The sequence below is a fragment of the Oreochromis niloticus genome, linkage group LG8 (assembly GCF_001858045.2).
Source record: "Oreochromis niloticus isolate F11D_XX linkage group LG8, O_niloticus_UMD_NMBU, whole genome shotgun sequence".
Classification (NCBI taxonomy): Eukaryota; Metazoa; Chordata; class Actinopteri; order Cichliformes; family Cichlidae; genus Oreochromis; species Oreochromis niloticus.
In genome coordinates, this window is record NC_031973.2 from 1,678,692 (window position 1) to 1,698,367 (window position 19,676).

At 48.7% G+C, this 19,676-nt stretch overlaps 1 protein-coding gene and 1 long non-coding RNA gene across 2 annotated transcripts in view; one reads left to right on the top strand and one right to left on the bottom strand.

Annotated features, from left to right (window-relative positions):
- Positions 1-19,676, top strand: part of ankfn1a (ankyrin repeat and fibronectin type III domain containing 1a) — a 77,126-nt gene that overhangs the window by 13,362 nt on the left and 44,088 nt on the right. Inside the window, 2 exon segments of the mRNA XM_019362386.2 lie at positions 7,098-7,135; positions 18,219-18,344. Of these exon segments, the coding sequence (XP_019217931.1) occupies positions 7,098-7,135; positions 18,219-18,344 (164 nt within the window).
- On the bottom strand, positions 662-17,845 carry LOC112847701 (uncharacterized). Its single transcript, XR_003221427.1, has 3 exons — positions 17,021-17,845; positions 16,827-16,935; positions 662-978 (listed from the first exon to the last, which is right to left on the bottom strand). It is a non-coding gene; the product is annotated as an uncharacterized LOC112847701 (long non-coding RNA).

The following is a 19,676-nucleotide window of genomic DNA, read 5'->3' on the forward strand; positions in this document are numbered from 1 at the left end:
CCGCGGGACTAATCATATCAGACACATCCATTAAGCTGCTGCTCCGCTCCAAATCCTCCATGAATCACCCACCGCGAAATCTTAGCTCCATAAATTCAGCCTGACGTCTTATTACTGCTGATCCTTAAAATAAAACAGGCTGTGGAGCGCCGGAGTGCTGCCTCCTCCTCAGGACAGCGCCGCATTAACCCGCTGCATGCTGTGGCTGCGCACAAACCACAGCTTCACTCCTCACCATTAATGAAACCACACCCCCCAGTACACCTCCCACCTGTGGTGATGATGATGAGGGTCTGGAGGGATGCTCTGCAGGCATCATGCGTGACCCAAAACAATAAAGTCGATCAGACCTTCGCTCTGTAATGTTCCGACTTCAAACATAAGAAGAAGAAATTCAAATTATTTATACACCAAATCACAACAACAGTCGCCTCAAGGTGCTTTATATTGTAAGGTAGACCCTACAATCATACATACAGATAAAAACCCAACAATCATATGACCCCCTATGAGCAAGCACTTTGGCGACAGTGGGAAGGAAAAACTCCCTTTTAACAGGAAGAAACCTCCGGCAGAACCAGGCTCAGGGAGGGGCGGGGCCATCTGCTGTGATTGGTTGGGGTGAGAGAAGGAGGACAGGATAAAGACATGCTGTGGAAGAGAGACAGAGATTAATAACAAGTATGATTCAATGCAGAGAGGTCTGTTAACACATAGTGAGTGAAGAAGAAACACCCAGTGCATCATGGGAATCCCCCGGCAGCCTACACCTTGACCCTCCAATGGTCGGAGTTGTTTTCTGCTGATCAGCTGATTGAGCTCGTGACGTCACCTCGGCGGCGCTCTGTGGCGAGACGGTTCACACGTTTAAAGATTTACTTCTGTGGAAAACCTCAGAGGTTCATGGATGTAGTGAAGGACATGCAGAGCGCTGCTGGGACAGGAGGAGGTGGAGCAGATGGTCCAGTGTGGCGCCCCCTAAAGGAAGCAGCCAAAAGAAGAAGAAAAGGATGTCTGCAATTCTTTACAGTGTAAATACATTAATTAATAACAAAGTAGTTTAATTACAGTGTAGTTATTGATTCACTTGTAACTTTACACTTTGAACCTTTACATTGTAACAAAGTGTAAACATAAATGTTACTGTGTGGCTACATCATGACTGACGTACACTATGGTGTAATTACACTATAAACAGCATGTATTATAATTTAATATGAGCACATGTAGTTTAATTAAAAATGTAATAAATAGGTATTTTTTTAAATATAGCTTAGTTACAGTTATAAAGACTTATAAGTATGAAGTTTAATTGTAAATACATCATTTAATAATTACTAACATACTGAAATAAGTATAGTGCAATTAAAATATTAAAGTATAATTGTTTTAATTACATTACAGTGTGTTAGTATTTGCTATATTTGTAATAAATCCATTCAGGTCATATTACACAGTGTGATTAAGTACAATAGTGTAGTTACATTATGGTGTAGTGTAATTAAAGTGCAATTATATTTCAAGCATAAAAAATCAGGTTGGAAAAGGTCAAAGGTCGTCCCGAGAGGCCTTTCATGTGATTGGCTCATCACTTGCTGTGGCCCCCGTGTCTCGTGTTGGACACAGAACATGTCACAACATTAAAGTAATAATGGACGCCATGACACATTCCTCACTGTTTGCTGGGAGTCAGGACGGCGTGCAGTGGGAGGTCGTCCTGGTGGTGGTAGATGGTTTTGATGATCGCTCACTAACTTTGGACCGATGACCTCACAGCTCACGCTGCTGAACTCTGACCTTTCTTTACACTGGCTGTGGTGGAGCTCGTTAAAGTTTAATGTGGGGTCTGATGGCGCCGCCTCTCTGTGACAGCAGCGTGCGGCTGAATCTCACCTGAGAGCCGGACCGCCATGCTGCATCACATCTGTGACCACGCCAGTCACCCTGTCAGTCACCCAGCGGGTGGGCGCTGCCAGGAGGGGGCTCAGCCTCCCCTGTCTGCGGGCTCCCTGCCCGGCCATGAATGCTGGCATTGGAGGGCTAATTAGCCCGAGGAGAGGCCAACAGGCCGCTACACAGAAAGCCTTGTTCACATTAGAGAGGAGAAGCAGGAACGGGAGGGACCCAGCCGTCTGCAGTCAGCGCCGTCCACCCGCCGAGTGGCGGGCATGCAGGAGAGCAGGAGGTTATATTAGTTCAAATTAGCGGTGACACTTGACAGGCAGGCTGAGTCAGTGAGGTCCCGTCAGGTCTGATCACTGCAGATCGAGTTGGGTATCGATACAGATGTTCAGCATCGGCCCGGAGAGGCTCTCCTCCTCTGCTTCCACTCAGATGAGACCTCACAGCTGAAACGATAAAGTGCTGTAAGGATAGAAGCATGTGAGCGTTATCAGTGACAGATGGCAGCGGCTCCTTTGTCTGCTGAAGTCAAACTCTCCAAGAAGCAGACTCAGCTGTTTTTAAGACTGTTTTTATCCTCTAACACAGCAAACACATGCTCATGAGCACTGTGGAAAAAACAGACTGTAGCTAAAAGATAGCCTTCATGATGTCATCCATTCCACTGCTAATAATGCAGGCTGACTACTGCCCCCCTGGTGGACGTTAGTGGAACTACTGAAACACGCCCTCTACAGGCAGAGAGAGGAGCTGCATAACCTTTTATTTTCATGTCCCCACTATGAAAAAGAAAGTGTGGTAATTAAAGCGCTGCTCCATCATGTGGTAGAAACTTGTGTTACATGAAAGTCCAGCACAAACTTTTGTCTTTAACACAAACACAGAAGATTTGAGAGTTTTTAGACTTTACAAACAGCGGTCCGGTCTCCGTGAAGCTTCATGTTTCTGACACACTGAGCTGAACAGGAAGACGTACTCCGCTTTCACAGACAGAGAAAAACAAAGGAAGGTAAAATTATATGTGCTCACCAGCAAAGAGGTCAGACCCGGCGGCATTAATTGACAGTAAAGTCTGGGCTGCGTCCATCACCCCCACCTCTTTGCGCCACGACTTCCTGTGACATTAAAGTGCGAACAAAGACGAGCCGTCTGGGCGTGCTGACATTCAGAGAAATACCAGCAGAGCGAAGGAGGAAGTGATGAAGGCTCGAGGTCTGAGACCCTCCGCCTCTTTGTTCTCAGAGCGCCTCCGCCAGGATCTGAAGGGCTTTAAAGGCACACACCTGGACAGGAACCTTTCTTCACCTTTCCACAGGGACTCCATCACTGTACCCCAGCCAATCAGAGGCCGACTTTGAGAGGCTCTGCTAAAACGATGCTTATAACGACACACCTGACCTCCTCAGAATCGGCTCATTTTTTAATGAAAAATCTGATCCTGAAAAAGAACTTTTAATGGTTTGATCCTTTCATATTGTGCTACTCAGCACATTAATGAGGTCATCCATGATTATTGATCGCGTAGGTCTCTGCAGGCTTACGGTGCACGTATCCTGAGCTTTGTATCAATCAGGCCGTCCTCTGACAGGAAGCTCCTCACAGGAAATGGACCGATTCAGAGAAAAGGAGGTGAAGGTGACCGATTAAACTCAGAGGCCGGTGAAATCTGTGACGAACGCCGACAGGAACAAAGAGACGAAGCTGCCGGCCTGCTTTTGTTCAGACTTCAGAGTTGCGCTCGCCGCTGCATCACCAAAGTCCGGAATCAGCTCAGACCTCGGGATTGTCTCAGCGATCACACCGGAAACACTCAGCAAGTCTTTTTCTTCTGCCTGCGATTCTCAGCGATGACCTCGTCTTACAGCGAGAACAAAGCCTCCAGGACGCCCTCGTCGAGTTGGAGGGAGAGCATCTGGAGTAATGAGCACCTTTCTGCAGGAACGAGGCGTGCCGAGAAATCACAATCAGACAGCGATGGACGCTTTCAGAGCAGCACTGAACCCGATGAAGGGCGGGTCACGCCCATTACCCCGACACACCGCTGCCGAGCTGCTCACGGGCGTGAACTCGCTGTCAGGAAATACCTGATGGAGCTTCAGATGCTGTTTTTTCTCAGAGCTGCTGGTTTCATGAAACATGAAGCAGCTGTTAGTGTGATTATTGAGCCGCCAGGTTTAAGGAGCGCTGTCGGTTTATTTTAGCCATTTATTCCTGCAGGTGGGGGTTTAGAGGATGGGTGGGGGTTTAGAGGATGGGTGGGGGTTGGGTTCATGCTGGCACAGAGAAGTGCAGGAACATTAAACACTGTTAAAAGCACTCCCTCTCCAACAGTTCCAGATAATAGTCTGCACCGCTGTTCTGTGTAGTTCTGAGGACGGTCCGACTGAGCTGAGGAGAAAAATATGACTTTCAGCGTGTCGGGGGTGGAGCCCCGCTGGGCGTCGCATCATTTGAGCATCTTCAGGCCTTCCAGCGTCTCCGAGGCGATGAGGAGGGGGGAGGAGACCTCAGAGAGCCGAAGCACTGTGTACAGATAACAATTTTCCCTCGCAGCGTCCTCTCCGGTCGTCAAGGCAACTGAATACTTTCACCCTGAATCAAACCGACCCCCTCCTCCTCCTCCTCCTTCTGCATCCAGCATCCTTCACGCATGGAAAGACTCAGCAAACACTGTTTATTTCCCCCGGAGGGGAGCAGGTAGGGACTGCTGATGTTTAAACAGGTTTATTAGGAACAGCGGTGATTACACAGAAACTCAGAAGCACCTCAGATTTATTTTATGCTCACGTCTAAACGCAGCTGACGCGACGTGAAACGTGATCGAGTGATTAAAAGTTTTTACAGCATCACGAATATGAGAAAGCACCAAAACCTGCAGTTCCTCTGGTGTCCAGCAGAGGCGCCATCAGTGAGTCAGTCCCCCCACTTTACAGCAGAAATAAACATGTTTACAGCGTTTGAATAACACAATAAGGCTTACAGTTTGCAGGGGCGTGGCTAGGGATGGGAATTGATAAGATTCCTTTATCGATTGTCGTCGAGTTCTCATTGGCTCGGTTTTTAGAGTCACTGCTGTTGCTAAGCAGCAATCAAGAAATGACATGATGCAAATTAACTGCATGCTGTGGGTCAAATGTTTGTGCACGTTTGAGGTATTTTCTTCTTTGTTGTGATTACTCAAAAAAGTAATCTATTACACAGATTACATAGAACACTTTTCTTTAAAGTAGTGCAGTATGTTACGTCATTACTCCTGAGAAAAGCCCATTTGCTATACTCATTAAGTTACTTTGCTGTTACTCTGTAATATGGTTCAAACATGCTGTCTCATAATCACCATTTAATATAAACCTGAGGCTGCAGCCGCACGCCAACACGAGTCCCTGATGAGGACACACGTCTCTCAGATCTTTGTCTTAGTCAAACTCAAAGCAAACATGAAAACCAGCACAGAAACTCGATCGTCACGGTGATTCTCCTTTAGAAATTCTGCCTGATCATCTGCTTATTCCTGTTTTTTAGTTCAGGCTCCGGCTGCTGGGGTCGCCGTTCACTCTGCTCACTCTGGGTTCTTGGCTAGCTTAGCGTTAGCATGCTGTATGCGCAGGCTGCAAAGAACCGAAAGTGTTAGCATCCCAATGCTCGTGTTTCTGTCCTGGATGCAGTTTGAACTTTACTATTTACCAAAAATGTCCAGATATGCTCCAGACTGCGTCGCTATTTCCTCTGACACGTGAACTGAAATCAGCTGATTAGCTGATAAGCAGGATCGATAGGCAGGCAGACTAACAATTCCAAGGAGCTGGACTACTGAGAACCAGTTTTCTACAAGAACCGGTTCTCAATTCCCATCCCTAGGCGTGGCCTGTGGCTTCACCTGAACTGGCCCTTTGGTTTGCGGTTGTGCTGTTGGAGCCTTGTGGAGCATTTTAATGACATCATCTGACCGATAATACGGCTGGACCAATAATGCCCACCTCGAGGCCTCAAAGCGTGTAGATTGGGTGACATCACGGTGAAACGGCCTCTGGTGGGTGTGGTGAAAAATGCACTGGTGTGGTCATCCTGAGTGGGGTAACCTGGCTCCCTCTAACATGAGAATGGCGCCTCCTGCTTAAGGCTGGGCGATATGTAACATGTTTCCAACAATCGACGAAAGGCGCCGACTTTTTGAATTCATACATTTTGTTTGGAGGGAATGTTTTAGCTCCTTTTCTTGTGTGCTTCAGTATTAATACAGCTACTTTTTGGATTATTCATTTATTTATTTATTTGAGATGCACCAAATCACAAAAAAGACTTAACTTTACATCAGAGACTTAATGTTGGCTGGAAGAGACATTTTGATTTTTAACTTATTTGTTGTTTGGTCGAGTGTGTAACACAGATAAACACGGTTATAGTGGGAAAAGAAGCCAGTTCCTCTTTGTTTCCCTCCCCACCGTTGTGGGTTTTTATATTTAAATAAAATGTCTGTTTCCTCCTCACATCCTCTGCAAACTTCCTGGAGTGTTTGAGTCCGGACCAGAAAATCCTGAAGGAGAACGTCTAACCATCAGTTACTGAGGCTCAAGGGCACTCGGGTTATGCAGCAGGACAATGATCAGAAACACAGCAGCAAGTCCACCTCTGATTGGCTCAGGAGACCAAAATGAAGGCTGTGAAGTGGCCGAGTCAAAGTCGGGATGCTTTGGCGTGACCTTAACCCGTTCAGCTCCTCCACAGTGACGTCGTCACAGACAGCAGGCAGTAGGTTTGAGGACAGTTTTCTCACAGGTGGATAGCTTTGTTCCCTCGATGAATGACATCATCATTTAAAAAGTGCATTTCTCTGGTTTTCTCTGTCTGAGTTTGATGATCTGAAACATGTCAGTGAGACAAATGTGCAGAAAAGTAGGAGATCAGGAAGGAGGCGGGTACTTTCTCACAGATGCACCTGCTTCTGTTTCACCTGAGATCTGTGATGTCATCAGCGATGAATAAAGTGGAATAAAAAGAGTGAGTGGAGGCGGTCAGCGGGGAGAGGTGGAGAGTGGACGAGTGCTGCAGTGCTGAGACGCTGCTGTTTCTGCATTAATGCGATTTCCTCTGCAGAAACGTGGCTGTGAAGTGGAATAGAGGCGCTCTAACATGTGTCACTGCTCTGCACGATCCTGCATAGAAACTGATCATTTTCTCCTCTGTGTCCTCCGCAGAGCCCGGGAACCTCGGGGAGGTACGACACCAGGAAAAAGTGAGTCCCGCCTGCTCTCGCTGCTCTCTCTGAAATATTCCCAACATCCCACGTTTGTTTTCCCTCTTCACTGCTCGCCTGAATCATTTCCTGTGTAATAAGTCGTGATTTAATAAAACAGGAGGTGCGACTTCTCCTGAAGTCATCCGAGGGAACGAGCTGGGAAACACGATTATGTCGCCGTGCTTATTGCTTTCCACTTTCACTCTCAAAGTTAATAGAAGAGATATTTTTAGAGCAAACATTGTTGCAGCTCCTTGAATTGGGAGCGAGCTCGCAGGTTTGGACTAACTTTGGAACAACAGCAAATATTCCTCCAGGCTTCTGTCGGTTTGACTCGTCGCCTCAGGCCTCAGAGTTTAACTCTGAAGTTAAAGACATGAGTAAAACGGAGCCGCTGTGGTTCCTGATGGTGCAGGGCGTAGCCATAGCTGCACTCCCTTCATCATCATCATTTCACGTTTGTGGACACAGAAGCTTCCAGGTTGTGGTCTCTGGATCTTCTCTCCAGAGATCTCCTTTATGCAGATGATGCTGGCCATTCACACCTCCACCCGAGACCACGAGCTGTGGGTGGTGAGTGCAGAGGTGAAGATGAGCTTCACCTCTGCAGTTTTGTCACCAAAGAGTCACAGCTGTGGCGGGGGGCATGATTGGTGCCCCCACCTGCTGACGGATGCCATGACAGGAAGCGACCTCGAAGGTGGGGGTCAGCCAGATTTAAACCTGGTGTGCTTCATAGGGTGGACTCCTGCTGCCACCTCCACAGGTGAGTCAAAACAATAAGAACACCTGTGTTGGGGCATGGACCTGTTTCAGCTCAGGTTTGGTGTTCTGCATGTGGAGGTGGAGGTGGTGGAGGTGTGTCTCCCAGCAGGACTGTAAAGAGTTTGTTTAATTCATGCTGATTCGTGCGACCTCAGTTTTTCTCTGTTTGGATGGATGTTTCATGGCCACAGAAGAGCGAGGTCATCAGGACTGACAAAGCTAAAAGGATCTTTTATCAAACCAAAAATGCCATTTTAGTCTTTTACATCGTCAGATTTAGAACATCTCTGAACTGCAAACAAATATATGTGAAGCTTTCTGTCTGAAAACCTTTCACAGCTTTCACTGATACAGGATCTGAGTCTGAGTGTGTTTCTTTCACCTGTCGGTGGGTCTGTAACTGAAAGGGAACGTGGACGTGTTGTAATGTGGGCTCGTCTTTCACTGAACCTCTGACACGCGTGATGCATCATGATGAGAAGAAGAAAGGTCGCATTTCTCGACAGATTTTTGCAAAAGCTGAAACACTTGAATCCCAGCTGCCCACAAACACACCTCTGCAGGAAGAACTGGACCTACTAATTTTTTTTCCAGGACCTCTATGAAGCTCCGTTTTGGTTTTCTTCTAAAGCGTCAGATGTCGCAGCTGCAGAATGCCACCATGTTAGCATCTCCAGAAGGTCACGGAGGCCTTCGGCCTGCAGCGAGCCGCTCGGTGTCGAGCTTTGTGTTCACCGAGTGAGAAACCTGATCAGCTGTGGTGCACAGATCTGAGCGCGCTCAGTGCTGCTTCAGCCTGTTGAGCTCCACAAGCCAGTCAGACACATTCTCACAACACAGTGTGTGTGTGTGTGTGTCTGTGTGTCTGTGTGTGTGTGTGTGTGTCTGTGTGTCTGTGTGTGTGTGTGTGTGTGTGTCTGTGTGTCTGTGTGTGTGTGTGTCTGTGTGTGTGTGTGTCTGTGTGTGTGTCTGTGTGCACTCATCAGGGACTCGCTGAGGTTTGAAAAATGAAAATAATCATGCAGAGGAGACGGGCGAGGGCGCGATCAGAGGAGGAGAAACACGAAGTCAGAGCGGCGACCGCGACGCCTCGAAATGATTTTAGTAAAATCACATGACTGACGTTTGTTCTGTTTTGCTGATGTCGCTGTCACTGTGTGCCGACACCTGAATGAGCTCATCAGCTTCCTTCTCTGAACATCAGGACCAGCTCATCATCGCTTCATGTCCATCATTTTTTTCACATTATGAATTTTTTGTTGCATCTGAAACATTCAGACTCTCGTGCCGTTTCTTCGATACGCCGTCAGAGTGTAACGGCGTTCAGGGCTGGACGATGATGAGCTGAAACTCTTCTGGTCAGTGAGACATCAGAACATCCTGGAAGCTGCTGTGTGAGCTGTGAGGGAACTGTGTGAGGACTGACGTTGTAATTTCCATGCGACAGATTCGGGAGTGGAAGGCTTTGAGGCGTCTTTAATTCTGCTCGCTGTATTCAGGCGCATGCAGAGAACGCTGCCTGCAGAACAGCACGTTCCACCGAGAGAACACAGCACCACTCTGGACCTGGTAGGGTTCGCTTTGCTGTCAGTGTGTGCGGTTTAAAGCAGCTGCAGCGTCTCAACACACACTGACACACAATTATGGGCCCAAGGTAGCCATTTAGAATAATGGCCTCTGGCTACCGGTTGCCATGGCAAAGGGAAGGAGGAGGAAAGGCAGGTTTAGTGGAGCTGATGAACGATGGAGAAGCTGCGCATCGCTCTGCCGAGGTCCTCGTGGCCTCTGCTGTGATCAGCGGTTAAATACGGATTTCTCTGAGCTGATGAAGAGCAGAAAGGTCAAAGCAGCAGCGTGCGTTCATATTTTAATGTCATTCATGCTTTAACCTGTTATGGTGGCAGAAAGTCTTCAGGCTGAGGGGCTCGTAATGCTCCGGCCGCCTCGCCTCTGCTGCCGCTCATCTGAGAATTCAATTCACATCCTCACTGAATAATGACCAGCCTCCATCTTATATCACACACCTCATCCGCCGTCACTCGCCGGCGTTCTCTGTGATCTGACAACAAATCTCTCTTGTGTGTCCCACACTCACTAAAACTGAAAGCTGACAGTCTCCAAGCTGCTGCGCTGCAACAGAGACCCACCTCATGTTTCCAGAACACTGACAGCTTTTATCCACGCAGCACTCGTTGAAGCCTCAGCATCGTCGCAGCCGTCTCTGTTACAGTGACCTCACAGCAGCCATGTTATTGATGTCATTAAAAATGCTCCAGCAGCACAAACACAGTACAAAGGTCCAGTTTGGGTGACGCTAGCAGCTATGGCCACCTGTGTCACCATCCACCTGTCGGTCAAAGAGGCCACGCCCCTAATGATGCAGACTGTAAGGAGGAAATTATCTACAGAGAACAAACCAGTTTGTATGTATTTGTACGTGACTGTGAAAGTTTTACAGTCATAAAGGTTTGAAATTGTGACTGATCACCTGACCAGCTGATTTCAGTCAGAGGAAGAAGGGCGTCGACATTTAAGGTGACTTTTCAGAGCTGAGAGCTTTATTCTGTCTGTGGGCGGGGCTTGTCCCAGCTTGGTGCATGGAGGTTTTTATAAACATCCCGTAAAGACTCAGAGACTCGTGAATTCATCAGAAGATCTGCTGAATGGTTTCTGCTTCACATTTGTACCAAACGGCAGGCCTCTGTTTCCCCGAAAGGACGTCGAGTCCCTGAAATGTGAGCGTAAAGAGGCGGACGTCCCCACATCATGACTAAACAGGTTTATGTGTGAAGGCCGACTTTGTATGGATGTGAGATAAGGAGGCGTTTTTACTCCTGTTCAAGGTGAAATCAGTACGAACAGAACAGGACATTTAGAGACAACCTGAAACAACCTCTCTGACACACACACTCACACACACTCACACTCACACACACACACACTCACACACACACACACACACACACACACACTCACACACACACTGAGAGGATGACTGAGTCCTGACTAGAATCAGTCGTGACTGGAAGTTTTGTGAGTCATCGGCTCATTACAGGATCTCTGCGTTTGCGGCTCTTCAGTCTGCACTAACCTGTGGAGTGGATCGTTAGTGAGGACGCCTCAGCTCACACAGAGAACACGCTCACAGAAAGACTCTCAGCTTTTCTGACTGAATGACGAACATGAGCTTCGGTTTGTTGCACATTCGGATTTAACCTGCGACACCAGCAGTAATTATAATCTGGATAATTTCACAGTTATTTAGAAACTGAACAAACAGAGTGTTGAAGTTGAAACATTACAGAGCTTTAAATCGTCGTCCAGAATAGAGCTGTGCTCAGAAACTCACAGTGACATCCAGCAGCGGCTCCATGCTTACAGTCTCAGGTGTTTGTAGGATAACATGTCCTCACATCAGCGCTCCTCCTTTTTTCCTCTGGATTCTTCATCACAGCCGTTCTAAAAATTCAGATGGACGCGTCCTCTCTGTAACCTCCACCTGACGCGAGGCTCAATAACTGTGATGGCGCGTTCAGCACCTCAGAGGTATGTTTGATATGAAAGGCATGAAGGAAGCTTTTATTCACCTGAAACTTCCATCAAAACACGAGAGAAGAATAAAGCGGTGAAAACGCTGGAGCACATGTTGTCCTTTGAGCGTTACATTTCCAGTGTCCTTGAACACAACACAGAGCCCTGTGACACTGGCTCCATCAAACATTACTCACTGCTAATTTCCTGCTTTGCACTTCTTTGACTCATTTCCCTGGCAGCCACGTCGGAGTGAAGAGCGCTGACGCGCTTTTCTGACACATTAACAGGGACAGAGCTTCGAGTCCAGCAGCTACTGGACCAGTTTTTATAAACCAGCTTTGCAGCCACTTCACAGTATTTACTTCCAGATTCACTCTGTGTTTCTGCTCTGAACGTTGTTGCGTTGCTTCATTTCTCCATCCTCTGTCATGTCAGGCTTAAATCATAGATACTTAGGTCATAGATAGAAACCGGACTTTAGAAGAACGTCCAAGGCTGCAAACAGCAGCTTTTCCCCTTTCAAGGTGCGTACGAGCTAAGTCTTTAAAAACATGCTGGGTGACTAACTACACCAGGCAGCCATTACATCAAAACGCCTTCCTGATGTTGGAGGCACACTCTATTTTCAAACCCACGCCGCTGGAAGAGGCCAGCCGGGAAAAATGCAGACGTGACAGCTCGGCGAGAGAGGTTTCCCCGCAGAACATCACCCACAGCGTCACACCGGCCCAAACAATCCCATAGTGCATCCTGCTGCCGTCCCCACAACAGATAAGTGACCACCTGGTTAATATCTGTGCAGGGTTTCAGTCCTCCAGGTTAAAGTAGGCCTAAGTGCTTCAGATGAAAGCAGCTGGTTTGAGTAAAGAAGGCCGTCAAAGTCCTGCTGAAGCAGCCGTGGTTGAATGGTGGCACCAACGATCAGCCACATGTCCAGTCTCCACTCACGCCTTGGCTCATGTGACTCAAACGATGAGCGGTTGGGTCAACGACTCTCAGGATGACCTGTTAGAACTGAAGAGGTTTTTCAGATGAGAGATGCCCTCGAGTCAAACACCTCAGGTGTCGTGGTCATCCAGGTGGCCGAGCAGACAGGAACACCTCCTTTCTTTAGGTCGGTTACAGGAGTCCATCCTTGTGACTCCTTCCTGTCAGAGCAGCAGGTACTCCCCCACGAGCCTCAGTCAGGCCATCAGTTCTCCTTCTGTGGACCACGTTTGGTTATTTCTAACCGCTGCACACCTGTACACCTGATCTGACCCAGAGCATCGCGTCCTCACGCTGCCCATTTTTCTTGTATCAAGTCACTGAATTCTCTCACGATGCTTCACTTGTTGTTTCACAGGATGTTTATAGTAAATTAGAACGTGCTCATTTAAATCCAGCCCGCGTTGTAAACGGTGAAGCTGGATTTTGGTGAAAGGCGGAGTCATGACAGAGTGAGGCGCAGCGGGGAGGGAGGTGTTTCTCCTCAGGTTGCTTTCAGCTCACATCAGCCGATGGTGGATTTAAAGGTCACCGACAAACGAGGTCAGACTTAAACTGATTGAACTTTTGCTGCAGAGGTAAAATCGAAGCGGACCCCGCGGTGGCTCAAACTGAATCAGCGTGGGAAGTCTGCAGCACGCCGCCGCCGCTGCGAGCTGAGGCCGTCCGTCAGTGCAGGATAACAGTCGTCGTGTGACGCCCGGGAAGCCACTAACGCACCATTTCTGTGATTGATGCGAGTCATTTCCTCACTGAAACACGCTCTCCGAGGAGAACTCCCACGCACTCATAAACCCCGCCACGACACACACACGGCGTGCACTCCATTAAAGTTATGTCTCCTCGTGCTATACTGCAGAATCGTGACTCGACATCCTGTCAGCGACGAGTCATTACGAGCAACGAGACAACGTCGTCACCTCGACCAATCACACGCGCAGTGAGGAGAGTTTGTTCGGGGACGTCCTCCTCACACCTCGACTGGTTTTCCAGTGAACAGCAGTGTTTCACTAAGTCACTGTTTGTGCTGTAGAGAGCTGTTAAACAGTAATGACCTGTGAGCGGGGCGCACGGCTCAGAGGCTTTTAACGCTGCTTTAGTTCAGCCTGACAGGACTGCAGAGGAGGAGAGCAACACTGTTTATCACGTTTACCTCAAAGAACAACGCAACAGCACAGCCACAACAACCGCATCCAAACAACAAACAGAACAACTACAGCCAACCCCTAATCAAGCACCAATTACCACCCAAACATGCTGAACAACCAACAACCGCACTAAGACACAGCCAGCACCGAAAGCGACCGCCAATCAAACCAAGAAACACCGAAAACCAACCACACGAGCATCCGAGACCATATTCAGTTCAATTCAGTTTTATTTATACACCAAATCACAACAACAGTCGCCTCAAGGTGCTATTTATTGTAAGGTAGACCCTACAATAATACATACAACAATCATATGACCCCCTATGAGCAAGCACTTTGGCGACAGTGGGAAGGAAAAACTCCCTTTTAACAGGAAGAAACCTCCGGCAGAACCAGGCTCAGGGAGGGGCGGGGCCATCTGCTGTGCAACAGCACAACCACCAACAACCTGCCCAGTAATGACTTGTACTTCTTTAGAACAGTGAAACCGTGCACTGTGATCCAACAGGCAGCTCCGACTGTTTCAGCTTTCAGGCTTCTTGTGTATCCAGTAAATATCCAGGACTTCCTGTTTCAGTGTTTGTAGATAGATGTGGAAAAATGAAACACCTCCAGGTGACAGCTGATGGTCCCCAGACTCTTCACCTTTATGAAGAGGCCTGGTTTGATGTGATTGGTCAGTACCTAAGTCCTGTTACAGTAACTGAAGCAGCATTTGTGCTCCCACACTGTGCAGCAGAGGCTGTAAGCAAACATACTCCAGCATCATTTTCCTTCCACCCATCGGCCGCACAGACAGGAGCAACTTCACTGGATCTTCTCCAAAAGAGGATGTTCAGAAAACGATCCGTCATGCTGAGATGTGTTTTAGGTGTTGTGATGTGGAGGTGTGAAACCTGGCTGCTGTCTGTCTTCACAGCCGGAGTTCGTCGCTAATGTTGCTGCAGCTATTTTTCAGAGAACAGGATGTTCGTTTTCTTCACACACATAAATACTTTGAAAGCTTTTTTTTTTCCTGTCATATTGAAGTAGTGAAAGTTGTAGGCGTTCAGTGATGGCTGGTGTTTGAGTGTGCTCAGGATGTTTTCACTATTTTCTGCTGTGGAAATGTTCCTGCTGGGAGTCATGGTGAGATTAATCTGATTACTGGATGTAAGTGAAGCGAGGTTTGTTTTGTTCCTGTAGGCAGAACTCTGGGCCCAGCCAGGGTAAGAGATTGAGGTCATGGTTCTCAGACGGGATATGTTGGACCGTTTACTCCAGGCTGCAGATTTCTGCCCAGAGCGGCGGCGGCGGATCTTCGCGTGTTTGCTGCTTTGAAGAAAGTCAAAGCAGAGAGGCGTGTGTGCAAATATTCAGATGAGGCGATGTGCATGCCTGCGTGGTGTAAACTGAACCTGCAGGAGCCTCCATTGTTTCTCCCTCCGTCTCTTCCTCACCTGTTGTGCTTGAATGGGAACCATGGAAACAGAGCGCTGCTGTGGCAGCTCTGAGCCAATGAGCAGCAGCCGCAGCTCGTCTCCGCGGCACATTAATTGTTTTCTGTGTTTATGATGTCAAAGCGGATTGTTTGTTGGCTGCTGCAGGCTGCGGACGCACGTAACGTCTCGCAGAGCTCACTCCGCTGCATCGCTCGTTGCTGAGCGGAAACCTTTGCACCTGCGACCGTCCTTCATCATAAACAAACACGCCGCCGTCTGCTTTGACCTCGGCTTGCAGGAGCTCACGTATGGATTCATTTGCTGCTCAAAATAGTTCCAATAATCATGTGTTCATTTTCAGGGAAAGCAGCGACCTTCAGGCCGAGGCCTGCAGAGAAAAGCAATCAAAACTGAATCAAAACATCTTTAAAGCTTCATTCTGTGCTGAGCACACGCTGAACGTTGTAAACAAACACAGAAACTTTGTTTTACTGGATGTAAAAGACAATTCGTCTCCATATTTCAGGCGGACGACTGATCAGTGTTTAATGTTTATCTGCTGTAAACTCAGACAAACGTCACGTTTCCGCTGCTGGCGCTCCCCCACCGCACACCCACCTTCAGGTGGATTCAGAACGCTACAACAGGAACAGGAAGTGAGGTTAAGCCCCGCCTCACCTCTGGAATCACATTTCTGACTGCGGCGGTTAGAACAGCATAAACATGTGACGGTACGCCCGGCGGGGGGCTCCACTTGTACTCAGAGAACTGAAGTTACAGTCGGTAACCCCGATCTCGTGCTTTCGCCTACAGCTACTGTTTCCACGGGGACACATTTCAGCCACGCACCCCTCATTCACACTTTTATCCACAATTTTAAAAAATCATTCAGCTGATGGTCACATGAAAACATCTGCATGTACGATTGGTCGGAGCCTGAACGCCCACCTCAGACTTCAGTCCTGCTCGTTCTTACACATTTAATAATTTATTTTTATTCTATTTTATTTAATTTGACTGTATTTTAAGGAGCTTTTTACAAAAGAGACATTTTATTGCATCATATTCAGCTTTTAAAGAACGTTTTATTGTATTTCATTATCGAGCTTTATTCTACTTGTTTTCTACACGGTTGAGCTTTTTCAGCTTCATCAGCCTCACATCTGCCTGCTCTCCTCCTCAGTGTTAAAGCTCTGAAAACCTCAGACAGTCTGCTGTCGCAGTTCCTGAGCTGAGGGCGTTCCAGAAGAAAAGTTGGAAAAGCGGGATTTGTTTTCCAGCTGTGAGTGCGGCTCGCAGCGAGTCACAAATACAGCAGCGGGATTTTAGACGTTTCCAGCTGCATTTGATTTTTGTGCCGTCCTCTCGACGGACGGGCACGAGGCTTCATAACTTTATAATAATCTGTCGGAGCTGATGGGTTGTTATCACATCAGCTCAGTGACTGTTCAAGCAGGAGCGGAGCTGAGGAGAAAAGTGGGATTTCAGGCATTTCTGTGGGTCGAGGTGTTTGAGGTCTGGATGCAGGCTGTGCAGAACGAGCTTCAGATCAGGAGAAATGATCCTTTACAGGAAGATCAAACCTCCACACGCTAATCGTCAGCTGTGATGTAACCTCATAGGCAGGCAGAGGAAACATGAGCCGACTGTAAACCGCAGCCTCTGATTTCACTCAGTGACCTTTGACCCTCAGCCCGTCGGAGCGTCCGCACTGTGTTTTGTGTGAACTGCTCCTTTAACATCCCGGTGGGGTCGGGGAGGTCGGTAGTTTTCCACACTGGGTTGTAAAGAAGAGGCTCGGCAGGTGGGAGCAAACAGCTGCTTAGATACCTGGGAGTCCAGCGTCGCAGGTTCAAATCCAGCACGTGACCTTTGACACGAGTAGAAACGTGTCGCTGCAGTCGAGCCGCCCTCGCCTCGGAGCATCCTGAAGTCAAACCTGCCCAACGACAGCAAGTTAAAGATGGTAACATGAAGCAAACAAACTAACGCTGAGCGAACTGCAGTATTTAGAAACTCTTTACCCCGCGCTGCGCTGCGAAGGACCCTCACGGGAATCGCACACAGAGATTCCTCTCGCTGCAGAATGCTGAGTGTTGCTCAGAAATATTGTTTGATTGAAATGTTAATTGAATTTTTACTTTTATTCTCTTTAATCTGCTCTAAAATATTCTAAGACCTGGATTTTAAACTGTTGGTGTGGTTGAGGCTGACGCATCAGCTGGTCTTGTTTCCGAGAGCAGGTCATCAGAGACGCTCAGGATTGACGGGTCTGACTGACGATCGCTCGCAGGATCGTTTCACGTTCATGTTTCCTGACGATGATTTCGCCCGTTTTTATTTTTCTGCTGATTCCCGTGAGCTGCAGTAAACCTCGTCTCTCACCTCCTCGCTCTGCTGCCTCCCCTCCTCTCCCCCTTTTGTTCTCCGGCTTTTCAAACACTGCTGCCCCTCCTCCATCACACACTGCTGCTCTTAGAGTGTGTGTCTGTGTGTGTGTGTGTGTGCTCCTCTCAAACATCATTACTCCTCCCTCCCTCTGCTGAGCGTGTGCGTTGCGATGCGCTCTCCGGTGAACAGGTGTCCGCTCAGTCTCAGCCGGCGCTCTGGAGCAGAGAGCAGATAGACGCTCGCTTGCTCGCTCGCAGCCCCGGATCGGACCAAGCATCGTAGCTGGGGGGCGGCTGGAGTTCCCCCCCACCCTCAGAGATGCCGCAGAGAGCCAGAGGCTGCCGGGAGGCTTCAGTCAGAGAGATTTAACCCAGCCGAGGAGCCTCTGCGCTGGGAGAGATCTGCTGCTGAGCAGCCTGGTAGACTTCCTTCGGAGGACCCGACCCGCAGCTTCTCCCGTGAGTATCGCAGCGCCTCGCTGAGCATCCGGAGACAGAATCCAAACTTTAGCCGTTTTATTCCGCCTCGGCAGCTGGGGAACAACTTTGATCCGACAGGTGTTACCCGGAACGCGGTCCACGGGGATCCACGGCGTTCTCGTCTTTCCCCCCACAGACGCTCATCACTTACTGAACAAAGTCCTCTCACACAGCAGCAGATTTTTAGGTTCACAGGTCGATGCAGCGTGTTAGAGCGTACATGCTGTTCTCCTCTTCTTCTCCCTGAGCTGTTTGGACATTCCTGAGAAGCTGAAGATATACTTCACCCACCCACTCTCCTATGTGTGTGTGTGTGTGTGTGTGTGTGTGTGTGTGTGTGTGTGTGCGTCAGGTCGGACGGTAAGACCTCCCGCTTGGCTCAGAGGTGGAACCAGAGGTTGGCAGGAGATGCTCTGATCAAAGACCTGAAGCCGCTGTTCTACCCGGGAGTCTCCCGATCCTCACTCAGCCTGGACAGGTGAGGACACACACACACACACACACACACACACACACACACACAGGCACACACACACACACACACACACACGCACACAGACACACACATACACGCACGCACAGGCACGCACACACAGACACACACACACACACAGACACACACACACAGACACGCACACACACACAGACACACACACACAGACACGCACACACACACACACACACAGGCACACACACACACACAGACACACACACACAGACACGCACACACACACAGACACACACACACAGACACGCACACACACACACACACACAGGCACACACACACACACACAGAAAAAGCTCCAGTTCCTCTAACGTCCACCAGAGCGTCTGCGGTGAGTCAGTCCACACCGACTGTAAACACCTGTTTACTTGTTTATGTTGCATTATAAGGGGCGTGGCCTCTTTGACTGGCAGGTGTCTGTCTGTAGTCCCTGAGCTGGACCTCAAGACGTGTTTGTGTTGATGGAACAGTTTAATGACATCATCTGACCAATGATGTGTCTGCTGTGAGGCTAGCCGTGAGCTCTGATCAGCAGGTACAGGTGCACACTATAGAGCTCACTCAAACTCCGCCCTCCGGTGTGGTGGCAGTGTGTCTGTCTTTTATATACAGTCTGTGGAAAAGGAGGAACGTGAGCGTATGGAGCATCAGCGTGTTTGTGGTCAGTTTGATAAGTCACTGTTGCCATGGTTACGTGCATGCAAGAGATGAAGTGTGACCTTTGACCTCTGAGTTGTGTTACAGGTCAAGTTTAACACTGATTGTATTGTGCGCGCGCGTGTGTGTGTGTGTGTGTGTGTGTGTGTGTGTGTGTGTGATGTCAGTCGCTGAGTGAACAGACAGAAAGCTCATTGACCTGTTTCCCCTCTGAAGGCTGTAACTGCATCATTTACAGTTAATCAATGATCCAGAGAACAATGGTGGTGGTAACTAGCAGTGACAGTGATGATAACCTGCAGCTTGGAGGGGAGCGCACGCCGTACGGCGTGCGGCGGACACAAACGTGTCGTGATTGCGAGGCTCTGACCTCTCTGAGTCAGCCTGCAGGACCTGCATGAATAATCAGAAATCTGCAGTTTGTCCAACGTGAGTCCTCACAGGTGAGCAGTGGGCAGATTTTCTTGAGCTCACCTGGGGAAGCTCCTGCAGGTGGGGGGCGGGGCTCACCTGCATTTTCTGTCGTCAGAGAGTGAACCGCTGCACGTTTAGCGGCTGTTTTAATTGGTGAATGAATATTTGAGTGTTTTTACAGTGAAATCGATGCGATGCCTCCTGACAGCGCTTCCTCACAACACTTACAAAGC